We start from the raw sequence: 13,673 nt of genomic DNA on the forward strand, positions 1-13,673 counted from the left end.
ACGCAAATTTACCATTTCATCCGCTAGTGCTACCATTGCTATCTAATGTAATACTTGTTATATCAAGTGTAACACACACAAAAGCAATACGTTAGAGATATAGAGTAACAGTAATTTAACCAAATGTAACAGTTATTCAGTGTCACATCAGCTTGTGAGGTTCTCAGGTGGGGCCCACATGACTAGACTGCCACATAGACAACCACGCCATAATGTGGGACCCATAATGGAAGCCACGTCACCAGGTGACGTTCATGCCACGTTGCAGCCACGTCAGCATGTGGGACCCACAAGGTGGGGCCACATAAGGGACCCAACATCCTAGTCAGCATGTGGGGCCCACAGATGTTGGTCCCAGCCATGTTGAAAGCCACCTCAGCGTGTGGACCCTGCCACGCCAGCATGTGGGACCCGGCTTGGTCGGCATGTGGGTCCTGCAACATCAGCATGTGGGGTCCAGCCACGTCATAAGTTTTTTGGGTCCCATATGCCACATCAGCAAATGGGACCGACAACCATTTTTTTTGTTGGTAATGTAACAGTTTATTAGTCTAATGTAACACTTATTATTTGCCAAAGCGACACTGTTTAGTTTTCTGCAACAGTAATAATAGTAGCTAATGTAACAGTAATAGAAAAAATTCTGAAATACACTTTTTATAAATACAATAAATTCCATAATTCCATCAACAACCTAACAATTCAACCAACCAAAATTCAATTTCCCAAACCAAAATAATCTTTATACACCATTTCACCAGGATAATTCTACCATTCACTTCGCCCAAAATAGTACCAACAACCAAACAAATCCAAAATCCACACATCCCAACCAAAACATCAACCGCAACCCCATTTTTACTAAGTACCAAAAGTTGTAAACCCACAATTTAAAGGCAAGATTAAATATTTGTCCATACTGATTACATAAAAAGCTAAGAAGTCCCGGCAGTCCCGGAAGTCCCGGCAGTCCCGGAAATCCCGGCAGTCCCGGAAATCCCGGCAGTCCCGGAAGTCCCGGCAGTCCCGGCAGTCTTGGCACTGAATGGTGTACCATTTTCATCATCCTCGCTTGCAATAATAGCAGCAACTCTTCCGATGTCCATATTAAGACCGGGATTAGCCTCTGCTATCTTTTTGAGGATCATGGACAAGTTATCTTGGACTTTTTTGGAAACCTTTTCTTCCAATTCAGCTACAAGTTCTCCCCTGATCTTTGTAGTCAAATCATCCAAAAAAGTGTCTGCAGGAGTCGAATCTGATTCCATCACTTTCCTGTTCTTTCTCTACAAGAAAAAGTTTGTAAAATATTAATCAAGTTAATGAAAATCAGGGGGATCTTTACCCGGAGTAGAGCATAAACCTAAAAAAATTAACAGGGCCCATTCAGGAACAAGAAAAGGACATTGTGATTTGGATTAGATCTCGATGAAACAATATATCAATAAGAAGTTAATTCAATAAGTTTAGTGACTGCTTTTTTTTATTTTCTATTATTTTTCTATTCTATTACAAGAATATTCTATGAAAAGGAGTAAAAACTTGTCTTTCTTCAAAAATAGAAGAAAGGTCCTTTCGTTAGCATATACAACAGAACTGTCTACAGGTTTGCATTTATTGTACTAGATTTACATATTCTTAACGAAGAATATCTTTATCTCTTAATTTTTAAAAGAAAGAGGACATATTCAACTAAATAAACAGTGTACATTAAAGTCCACATCTTCTTTTCGATGCAGCTGTATTTTCGGCCATCTTCTCGCTCACGAGATTCCAGATATATATCAGCTTTTGATGGCGAGGCAAGATTAGGATCACCTTTTTCTATTATAAAGCAAAAAAAAAAGATAAGGTTATCCTTATCATTTATTCTTCATGGTATTTGAGTTGCAGATAAGATTTAAGAGTGTTGAGAACAACTGCTAGATCTCTAAGTTACTTTGTTTAAAATCTCTGATAGAGGTGGGAGTTAACCTTTTTATACCTTGAATTCTCAATTTTAATGGCCACTAGTAGTTAATTCACATTCACGGATATATAGAACTCTTACTCTTACACCCTTTCGATGGCCCGCTCTTGATTTCAGTAATCAAACTCCAAGGTGCAGGAGACTACAGATCTTGGAAAAGATCATTTGAGATATAGTTATCCTCCAAACAAAAATTAGGCTTGTTAGATGAATCAGTTGTTCAAAGCACAAATCATCGGGATGAAGCAGCTCAATGGAATACATACAACAATATAGTAATCTCGTGATCCACAACGTCATAGACATAATAAAATAGTTTATCCTTTTCATAAACTTTTATAGTCAGAGATGGAAACAACTTGAAAAACCTTTCTCTTTAACAAATATTTCAAGAAAATAAAAACTTACAATAAAGCTATATGCTTTAAAATACACACACACACACAATGAGTATCAATGACTATTTCACTTATTTAAGTGGTCTATGGGAAGAAGTCACTTCAAATGAGTAATTTACCTATTCTGAAAAATGTTACACCTAAATTAACTACATTCTCGCAAGTGAAGTTGTTACCAATCTCAGAGAAAAAATTCGACCTTTCTAATTCTTGAAAGGTCTAAACAAAGTTTATGGTCCACAACATAGTCAATTTTTAACGTTTAACCCACTGCCATCTATAGAAGTGACGTTTTCTGCCTTACAACAAGAGGAATCTCAACGAGATGTTCTGAATACCATGTTAACTAGTGAAAATGATTATTCAGCCACATATAATCGAGGGCCTCGTCAACACAATGACAAACATGTGTTACTATGTATGGAGGCCAAATGCATCCAAGTGATAAGGGTTCGTTAGTTGTGGGATTCCCAAAATGGGATCACCGGTACATTCCACCTGCCCAAAGAAAGCAAACACCACCAGCAAAGTGGAATAATACCGAGATTAAATCTTGCAAGATGACAAATTTAGTTCAGATTATCCAGCTGAAGTAATGGTGACCTCACAAATTTTTGACTACTTAAACTAATACCTTAACCTTCCATAGATGATGATTTTGATTACATCTCACAACACCACTAATGACTAGATCATGGACTCCGATGCTACACATCACATGACCTTCTCCTTGTATCACATGATAAATTTCAAATGTCCTCCTGCTAGATATACCATTAATCTACCTACATGTGCCACTAATCTCATTACTCACGTCGGTGATATTCTCCTACATAATGGCCTTCAGTTGCTAAATGTCCTAATGTTCCATACTTTACTCATAACTTGCTTTTTATACATAAGTTAGCTAAAGACAACATTTTTGACATTATGTTTTACCCAACAAGATGCATGATTCATGACTTTAAACCAAAACCTCCCAAAAGGATAGGTGAGCTCCAACAAGGTTTATACTACTTAAACACCATATTCAAGAATATATTACCATATACAATTATACCTAAGTGTCTATCTGCTAACTCATCACCCAAATCTTTTATATGTCAAAACATATATCAAATACCAAACCCAAATCTTTGCTGCATGTACAATGTCGAAATTCACCAAACTACCATTCACTTTGAGAGATCCTCATTTAACTAAACAATTTACATTTATAGACACTGACATTTTGGGACGTTACAAGATTATCACAAAAAAAATTTCGGTACTTCTTGGGTTTAGTAGATGACTATTCTTGAATGACGTGGGTGTACCTATTAAATCCTCTAGATTTCATGCATTTGTAAGTAAATGCAAATCTCACCATGGTAAATTTGCTCTTCATGGATTGCCTTGTGTATTTGTTGGGTATCCCCAGAACAAAATGAGGTATAAATAAATTTGACAACCATGGAAGCTTTATTCCAAGGGATGTGGTGTTTCATGAACAAATATTCCCTTTCTTTGGTACATTACAAAAAATATAACTACATGACACCAGTTCCCTTTATGATGCCTCCTCAACCATTGTGTGATGATGAAAATGAAATAGATGACCCTGAGACCATAACTCCATCTGATACATATTTTTCAACACCTGACCCAAATTATAACAGTACAAAATATACCTCTCATCCTGACCTTCCTCATCGATCCTCAGATGATCTACAAGGCAAACCAAACCCTCTCAATGGTTGCTTAAATATGTCAATACTTTAACTAAACCTTCTACTAATATTGTCACCATCACCTCTCAGCCCATACCACACAACTTCGGCTATTTTATTTCCTCCCTCGCTCAAGTTGCAGATCGCACATCTTTCCAAGTGGCAGAAAACACAAAAATTGGGTCAGTGAAATGAATACAGAGCTTAATGCCTTATACACCAATAATACATGGAAAGTGATTACTTTGCCTCTTAATAAAAAGGTCATATGTTGTAAATCGCTTTTTAAAACCAAATACAACCGGATGGCACCACTGAGAGGTATAAAATACTTGGCGACAAACAGGTGCATGGTGTGGATTTTTGGGAAACTTTTGCTCATGTGGAAAAAAGATCCACAGTGAGAGCTATGTATGTTGTTATTGCTATGATTGATTGCCTCGCTTATCAAATGGATGTCAGCAATGAATTTCTGCATGGTGACTTCGAAGAAATAATCTACATGAAGTTGCCAAAATGATATATATATATATATATATATAGAGAGAGAGAGAGAGGTGTAAATATCCGATTTTCTTTTTATCAAGGGAAGTCTCATCCTTCAAATCCATCTATGGACTCATAAAATCACCCAGGTTGTGGTTCCACAAGCTAACTATCATATTGTAGTCTGATAACTATGTCCAATACAGGAAGACTAGCTTTCTCTCCAATATCACATCCATAACTGTTACACTAATTATTGTGTATGTAGATGTTTTTTTCATGGTTGGAAACAAACAATCCTCTAGTTATAATCTCAAAGAATTTTTGTCAACATTATTCCTCATAAAGGATATTGGCATTTTAAAGTACTTTTTGAAGTTAGATTTTGACAGAAATTACAATGGATTTTTCGTCTTTGACAAAAAATACACCTGCTTAAGGAGTATGGTATGCAAAATATATCACCCATCAAGTAACCTATACACCTTTTTTTGAAGTCAATTTCGGATAACGGAGATCCCCTACCAAACCTTTGCAATTACTGAAGACTTTTCGAGAAGTTTATATATTCGGTAGTCACTAGGACTGACATCTCATTTCTATTACATATCCTCACCCAGTAACTGCAATACCATTCGTCAAAACATATGCAAGCAACAGACAGATTTCTTAAGTACTTCAAAGGTAATCCAGCACCAAGGTATACTCCTGGCCTCATCCTTTGTTGTTTAACTCGTTACCTATAATGATAGTGATTCGGCAAGTTGCCCTTCTACTAGGAAATCAACTACTAGTTTATGCACTATTCTTGCATCTTCAATAATTTCATGGAAGACAAAGAAACAATCGGTTATTGCTAGATCAAGCACAAGGTTTTTCATCTTTTCTGTGTAAGTTTAATATAGCCTCAGTTCCTCATATCTTCTCTCCACTATTGTTGCTTTAATTTCTCTTTAACATTTAGTCTTCATATATGTACACCCAGCTGAAATAATCAATCAATATACATTACAATATGGTATCAAAGAGGATTAGATTTATATGGAGAAAGTAGTAGTGGAGTGAATATAGAAATAGACAAGCTTAAGTTTTTCAAAGCAAACTGTAGCCTATTTTGGTTTTCACAGACTTCACTTTCTAAAAAAGAAACCAATTATATACGAGTGTTAAGGATAAACATGCCACTCTCACCTAGAGGAATCCAATCTACTCTTTATTCCAAGTCTAACTATAGTACTGGGTTCCAGATTCAATCTGGTAGTACGGACTTCCCATCATTATCCTAAGAATATGGTGTAAAAGAATCTGATTTTTACTATACTCAACTCTAACTGGTATCTTTTTTCTAGTCTTAAACATGCCGAAAACCAAGAAAAATATCAATAAATGCTGGCTGAAGAAAGGGTGATGAAATTTTTTGATGGATTGTCTAATGAGTATGATTCAACAAAGGAACAACTCACTGGAAAAATTTAATTTCCTACTATAGAGGATGTATATGGTCTCTTTCGGTTAGAGGAAAGTCATAATCAGAGTGTGTCCCCAACGGTCCTTTCTTATAGATCCGCACTTTTAACAAAAAATGTTTAGCAAGCAACCTGAGCCAGAAAAAGCTAAACAAATTCCAGTTATTCATATGGATGAAAGACCTATTACTCTATATGACTATTGCAACAAGCTATAACACACTATCAAAAAATTTCAATGCCTTGCACCATCACGTCAAAATCAGGGGATGAGGTGGATGCAACCCAAGTGGCTATCAGGGTGCGACAGAGGCATAGGAAGAGGTATTTTTTTAATACTGATCAAATAGTATCATTATGAGTCTTCACCTTCCTCATTGACAATGAAAAACTTACAGACTATAACAAGCTTCAGAACTCAACACCTTTCGCCAACTACTATCTCAACTAAACACAACTCCGCAAACACGCACTGCCAATCTGCTCATACAGTTACTTCTTGTCATACTACCTCCGATAAATGTCCCAATACATGGATTATTGATTACAGAGCATCTACACGTATGACCAGAAATTCTAATATCATAGAGTCATATGTATCACTGTGAAACGGGCAATATTCTTGTTACCCATGAAGTTATGATACTAGTTCAAGGACATGGCATTTCTCACTATCCCTCGTATTACCGTTATCTAATATGGTACATGTTTCGTCCTTAATTGTCCAGTCCTTGTTTGTAAACTTATTGTTCCCCACGTCACTGGAAATCTTAACTAACTATGTAGTAACTTTTTTCCCTTGTCGTTGTGTATTCAGGATATAGCGACAAGCGATTGATAAGGTCTTGGTTGGTAAAGTGGCAAATGGATTTTTATATTAAGGAAGGGAATTTTGTTTCGCCTTCAGCAAGTTATTAGGTGTCATCTAAATTTAATCATATTTTAGAGTTTTTGTATCAATGGCATAGAAGTGTTAGGCCTTCCATCTTTTGGTATATCCTATCTCTTCTCTAATTTAGCATCAAAATGTAAGAGAGAGGAACTGTTTTGTGAACCATGTGAACTGGCTAAACATAAAAGTTCATCCTACCCATCTAGAAATAAAAGAAAGTCTAAATCTCATTTCTACTATTCATATGAATTTTGGGGTCAATTTTAGCATCCTACACATGATGGATGTAGGTGGTTAGTTGTCTTTGCTGATTGTAATCCTCACTTCACTTGAGTTTACCTTCTTATTCATAAAATTGAAGTATTCGGGTAATTTCAATCTTTTCATAACATGATGCAAACAAAGTTTAGCCTTCGCCAAAATTATTCAAAGCGATAATGGTTCTGACTATGACGTAACTTTTATATCTTATTTGGACACGTGGTATAATTCTTCAAACCACATGTGTTAATACGTCTCAACAAAATAGAGTCAATGAAATGGTTCTGACTATGACGTAACTTTTATATCTTATTTGGACACGTGGTAAAATTCCTCAAACCACATGCGTTAATACATCTGAACAAAATGGGGTCACTAAAAGGAAAATTTGTCACTTGTAACAGATGGCATGGTCTGTTATCTTAACTTTGCATATTCCCAAATATCTTTATGACGAAGCTGCTGCATATTTAATCAACCATCTTCATGTCTTTTACAATTTAAAGCACCATTGTCCTTTATTCCTCCACCTTCCTCACGTGAATTTCCTTTTCAATTATTTCGGTGGAGTATGTTTTATTCATAATCATACCCTCTCTCGGAACAAACTTGACTCTCGTGCTTTGCGCTGTGTTTTCATTGGTTATTCATTAACTCAAAAGGAATATAAGTTTTATCATCCTTTTTGACATTGCATTTTTGTCGGTCATCACATCATTTTTTAGAAGTCTATTTCTTATTTCTCTTCAAACTCCTATTTGCTTCAAGAGGAGAGAAACCCCCCACCACCACCACCACATTTGAATTGTGGTTTGGATTATCTAGGTAGATTCGATGGGCTAGATTTGATTACATATTATAGATAGAGAAATGATGATATCACCAATTTACCACACAATGAGAAAGATCTAAAATCGAGGCAGATTCCACCAATCTTATAATTGAGCCTGATAGGGTGACACTCCGGATCCCACTGTTAATCTCCCTATTTACATTTGAAAGTGTGTTCGCGAATGTGCTAGCCATCCTCTCTCGAAATTTTGTTTCTATGGTGCATTATCTCCTTCATTTGCTTTTGTTTCATCCTTGTCTATCGTTTCTATTCAACATATGTGGAAGGATGCTTTATGTGATCCAAAGTAAAAAGATTCCATGGTAGTAGAGATAAATTCATTAGTTCATTATGGCACCTGAAATTTAATTCATCCTCCGACTAAAAGAAAGATAGTAGGATGTAGATGGATGGGTGTTCACTATGAAACGAAAACCTAATGGGTTGAATGATAGATACAAAAGAAGACTTGTGGAAGAATGGTTGTAAAGCATAATATAACTCGTAATGTAAATAGGATAACTCAACACAACAAAAGAACATGAAAAAATACGTAAGTATGATACATGAATCATGAGGTTGGAGATTCGATACAAACAGACACAAACAATTAAGAAATCAGATATGAACATCCGTCTATTGAAACAAGTTCATTAATATTTTCAAGCCTCAGTGAAAAGTAAAGTTCAAGTAAAGATTTCTTGATGATCAAGTTTCAAGAACCAGAAGATTGCAGTATATCTATCCTGATTATTCGTCATCAGTTTTACCGAAGAAACATCAAACCTGGAATGACTGATCAAGTAAGTAAAGAACATGTAGAATCGCTTCAGTACTAGTCGTTCATGAACCAGACCAGTGCACAGGACTTCAATACGTACGAAGTTGTTCCCGAGTCAAAGAAATTGATTAAGTCACAATTGAGTTGTTCCCGAGTCAAAGGACAGTCAAGCCAGAGAGCGCCGCCAAAGATTTGGATTCATATATATTATTACTTGGCGCCACTTGGGTTTAATTAACTGAAGAAATAACCAAGTAATAAACTATATATGGGTGCCACTTGAAGGAGAGTTGATAAAATGGCTAAGTCAAGTTAGAAGTGGTGCCACACTGTGCTACACAATGTGCCTGGTGCCACTTGAAGTCAATCTCAAGTCAAAAGAGTGACAACATCCATGCATAACTGGAAATGGTGCGCCACTCAAAAACTTGAATTGATTTTGGCTAAGTAAAGTTCCAAGTGGCGCCAACCTCACAGTATACCACTATGAGGCACCAGTTGAAGCTTTTTGTGAACAATTCTAGCGCAAACTCTCTCTACTTCACTAAGGCAGCGCCACTTGAAGCACATGCACTTTAACTACATCTTGGAAGGCGCCACTTGCATATACAAGTGTATTAGTTATATATATGTATAACTAAGTGGCGCCAGCATGATCACTATAGGTGCCACTTGATTTTACATGTATATATTCTAAGGCAACTTGATCATACACTACATATATGGGAGAGATATGGTGCCACTTGGCGTCATATATACACAATTAACTGGCGCCAGTTCAAGTGACTTAACCACCCTTGGTTAATTGCTAGTGAACCTAGATCACTTGGATTGTTAACCACTCTTGGTTGAAGCTACAGAACTGGGATCACTATTCAGAACCAGGATCACTACTCGAAACTGGGATCACTCAGCTAACCATGGCTAGATGTTAAAGCCTATAAATAGAGTTTTTTAGTTTCATTTGAAACTAAGTACACACTTTGTAAAGTACACACACTATACATATACGAGAGCAAAGATAGAAAATCTGTGATTATGAGCGTTAGTGTTAAGTGTGACTTGTAGTCTCTGTAGCCGACCTTTGTGTTGGAATTTGTAGCACCCGGGGATTATTTCTAATACAAGAATATTCCGCCAACTTGTTGGAGTTGTTTAACGATTGATATACGAACTTAACTGAACTATTCCGCAATGATTTAAAACGAAGAATTGGTATAAGACGTGTTCAACCCCCCCCCCCCCACGTCTGATTGGACCTAACAATCGTATACTGTGAATCTTACAGGATCGATTATCAAGAAACTTTTGCTCTAGTAGAAAATATGGCATGAGATTCAAGTCATGATATCATGTGCAACAAATATTGCATGGGAACTTCAACAATTGTATGAAAAAAATACACTCTTACATGGACCTCAAAGAAGAGGTGTACATGGACATTCCACAAGATTTTTGGTTTTTTTGTGTCTGCTACATTTGGCAAAGTATGTAAGTTTATGAATAATATTTATGGACATTAACCATCTCCAAGGGTTTGGCTAGGCAAATTTTAAAGAACACTAAATAACTTTGGCAAGAAACAAAATAATTACGATAGTACGATGTTCATGAAAAGAGGAGGCGAAGAGATTATAGTATTGATTGTTTATGTCGATGAGAGCTATTCATAACTTTTGTATTTTAGAAAAATGACAGTTTGGTGCCTAATATATTTACAAGCAAACACATAGAACCTTAACCTTTAAACAAACAGTTATGTTTAATGGATTCTTGATCTGACATCAACGATGCTAGATTAAATGAATTCTATACCAAAATACCATAGGTTGAAAGAAATATATGTATCTAATAATAATATATGAAGGTATAATATCTCTAACAAGAAACAAACAAAAAATGCACTAAATTGTTAAGAAAAATAAAAATGGAATCACTAAGTACCCAAGGCAATGTTTTGAGTATGGTGGATCGTGCGAATCCTATAATTGAGCCTAATAACAGTAACACTCTTCATCCCACCTTTAATCTTCTTATTGCCATTCGAAAGGGTGTTCGCTCATGTGCTAACCATTCTATCTTGAACTTTATATCCTGTAATGCATTATCTCCTTCTTCATTTGCTTTTCTGTCATCTTTGTCTATCGTTTCTATTCCACATACCTGGCATGATATTTTATGTGATCTTAAAAGGAAAGATGCCCTGGTTGAGCAGATGAATTCATCTGTTCATAATGGTACCAAGAGTTAACTTATCTTCTGACTAAAAGGAAGATAGTAAGATGTAGATGGAAGGGTGTTCACTATGAAATAAAAACCTAATGGTTTGATTGATAGATACGAAGGAAGATACAAATGAATTTCCAAGGGTTTGGTTTGGCAAATTTCAAAGAGCACTAAATAAATTTGGCTACAAAAAGAGTAATTTGGATCGCATGATGTTCACGAAAAGAAGAGGTGAAGAAATCACAGTATTGATTATTTATGTAGATGCGAGCTATTTATCATTTTTATGTTTCGGACCCTAATATATTAACAATCACATAGAACCTTAACATTTAAACACAAACTTATTTTTAATGGATTCTTAATCTAAGATCAACATCTTTAGATTAAACGGATTTCATTCTAAAATAACATAGGTTGAAAAAAAATATACATGAATAAACAAAAAAAATGCATTGAATTGTCGAAAATATAAAAATAGAGTCATGAAATACCTGAGGCAATGTTGTGACTATGGTTGATCTTGGTGAACCACCAAGTAAGTAGTTCCTAAGAGCACCAGACATATTTGATTTTTTATATGTCTTTGGAACCTTTATATACTTCATGTTATAGAACGGAGATGGAAGCCATACAAGAAGGCTGGAAATCTCATTCAGTGCCTATAAAAGAAAAACAATCCCACAAACTGAGCACAATAAAGACAACTCAAAATCTTGATTGAAATCCAAGACAGAGTACTTATGAATTAAAATGTTAAATATATGACATCAAGTTACAGAATCAAATAAACAAGATATAAAGAAATTTCCAATATTAATTGAATATACGTATATGAAGTTACCTTAATGCTCTCCAAGTCAAAAGTAAGAGTTTTTGCATTACCAAGTCCTGGAAACATATTCGTTAACCGGTGATAAATTTCTTCCTTTGAGGATTGCAGGCCCTGAAACCAACCCTGTAACCTTATATTTACAGTCTCCAGCTCAGGTACTCCAAATGTTGTTGCAAAGATACCATAAGAAGTGAAATTGCAGATTTTTGGTGCAAAAACTATAATGTAACCAGAACCACTATCATAGCGGCTGGAGCTGGTCCTAATATTCAAGTTCAACAAAGGACGAGGACAAGATATGACATGGTCTTGTGTAAATGGTGAAGATATGGTAAGATTTTGTAGACTGATAAGTGTCGAGATCATGTCACTCATATCATATGGAAGATTTACATTGTGCAGATCTAGAGTAATTAAAGATGGGAGATCCAACACCATTTTAGGCAATATGCAGTTGGACAAGCGGAGGGTTGTTAAATCGGGGATACTGAAAGAGAAAGATGATATTGACAAGTCCCAATTTTCAAGACCCAGATCTCTCAAGGAAGGCAAGCATGTAAACCATGAATCTGAAATTTGGTTACCTTTAGTCAAATCAAAATCTGGGTATTTCAAGAAGAGAGTTGTTAGGCAAGGTAAATCCCAGCAACCCAATTCCATAGCAAATTCTTCAAGTCTGACTCGTAATGTAAGTTTTTTCAGTGAATTAGAATTAAAGGTAGATAGCTTAAACGGTTGATGTTTATACAATAAACCAAAATCCAGGGATTGCACATTGTGGGAGATTGCATACTCAACAACATTTGCAATTAAACATCGACGGAGTCCTTTGTTGTAAACACAGAAGTTCAATTCGAAAAGATCGGATTGACGGTTTCGTTTAGACAGAACATGGCGGATAAACTTAGTATTGTTTTTAGGTGAAGAGTATCTGTACTCACCGAAATTAAGAAAAGGGAGAGTAATCCATAAAGACTTCCATCGATTGGAAAGGACGCTCGTTTGAACTGCTTCTTTAGCATCGGTAAATGAAAGAATGTGATGAATAAGCTCGTCCGGCAAACTACTGATTTTATCTTCTTCATCTCCGTAAATTCTCAATTTCTTCTTCACTTGAGAACCCATTCACATCTACTACTAAGATAGATTGTTTGTTTCTTTTGCAATCCCTAACCCCCTTTAGAGAGTGTAAAGTTTAGGCTTCACTCAATGTTATACCCCTTTGGAATAAGTATGACATTGAATTCTTCGCCTCAAACTCTTGAAGTATGTAGTTAAAAGATTAGATTTAGCAATTAATATTATAATTATTATATATTTGTTTTTGTGTAATTATCAATATAATTTTTCATAGACTATATTTGAATAGCGATAAAAATAGTTAAAAAATAATCTAAATGCATTAATCATATATAGTAATGCAATTTGTTTGAGTTAAGTTACATATATACGTAAACAATAAAATTTGTTTTAGTCTCTGTGATAGTAATGAATATTGGTAAACTAAAAATTGCTGTGAATATATGTTATAAAAGTAGTTATGTTCTTTTATATACATTAATTTATTATAAAAAAGATATGGTACAAACAAATTTTTTTGAAAAAGACAACCGACAATTCATCATCTGTCATCTTGTAATTCCAAACTTACACTCTTTTTCTAATTAATTTTTATCAATCAACCATCTTCCTCAATAATTTAGAATTGCAAAGATGATTAATCACATTTGATTAGAGAAATTCATATATTTGTAGAACTACAATTTTTTAACTCGCGAGATAGACGTGTTAGTGTCTATGTGGCAAGTGAAGGGACCA

General features: G+C 35.3%; 1 protein-coding gene across 1 annotated transcript; it reads right to left on the minus strand.

Moving 5' to 3' along the window:
* Positions 1–935: 935 nt before the first annotated feature.
* Positions 936–13,039, minus strand: LOC108201297 (putative F-box protein At3g44060). The gene is made up of 4 exons (XM_064085149.1): positions 11,865–13,039; positions 11,515–11,682; positions 10,817–10,957; positions 936–1,286 (listed from the first exon to the last, which is right to left on the minus strand). The coding sequence occupies exons 1-4, from the start codon at positions 12,978–12,980 to the stop codon at positions 936–938; spliced, it is 1,776 nt and encodes a 591-aa protein (XP_063941219.1). The 5' UTR covers positions 12,981–13,039.
* Positions 13,040–13,673: the final 634 nt, after the last annotated feature.

The sequence above is a fragment of the Daucus carota genome, chromosome 9, assembly GCF_001625215.2.
Source record: "Daucus carota subsp. sativus chromosome 9, DH1 v3.0, whole genome shotgun sequence".
Classification (NCBI taxonomy): Eukaryota; Viridiplantae; Streptophyta; class Magnoliopsida; order Apiales; family Apiaceae; genus Daucus; species Daucus carota.

Coding starts and splice junctions, on each gene's coding strand:
- LOC108201297 (XM_064085149.1), bottom strand. CDS start 12,980: ATGGGTTCTCAAGTGAAGAAGAAATTGAGAATTTACGGAGATGAAGAA. Junction 10,958..11,514: donor TAGTCACAACATTGCCTCAG/GTATTTCATGAC, acceptor ATATCATGCCAG/GTATGTGGAATAGAAACGAT. Junction 1,287..10,816: donor TGGCAATAAGAAGATTAAAG/GTGGGATGAAGA, acceptor TTTTTCTTGTAG/AGAAAGAACAGGAAAGTGAT.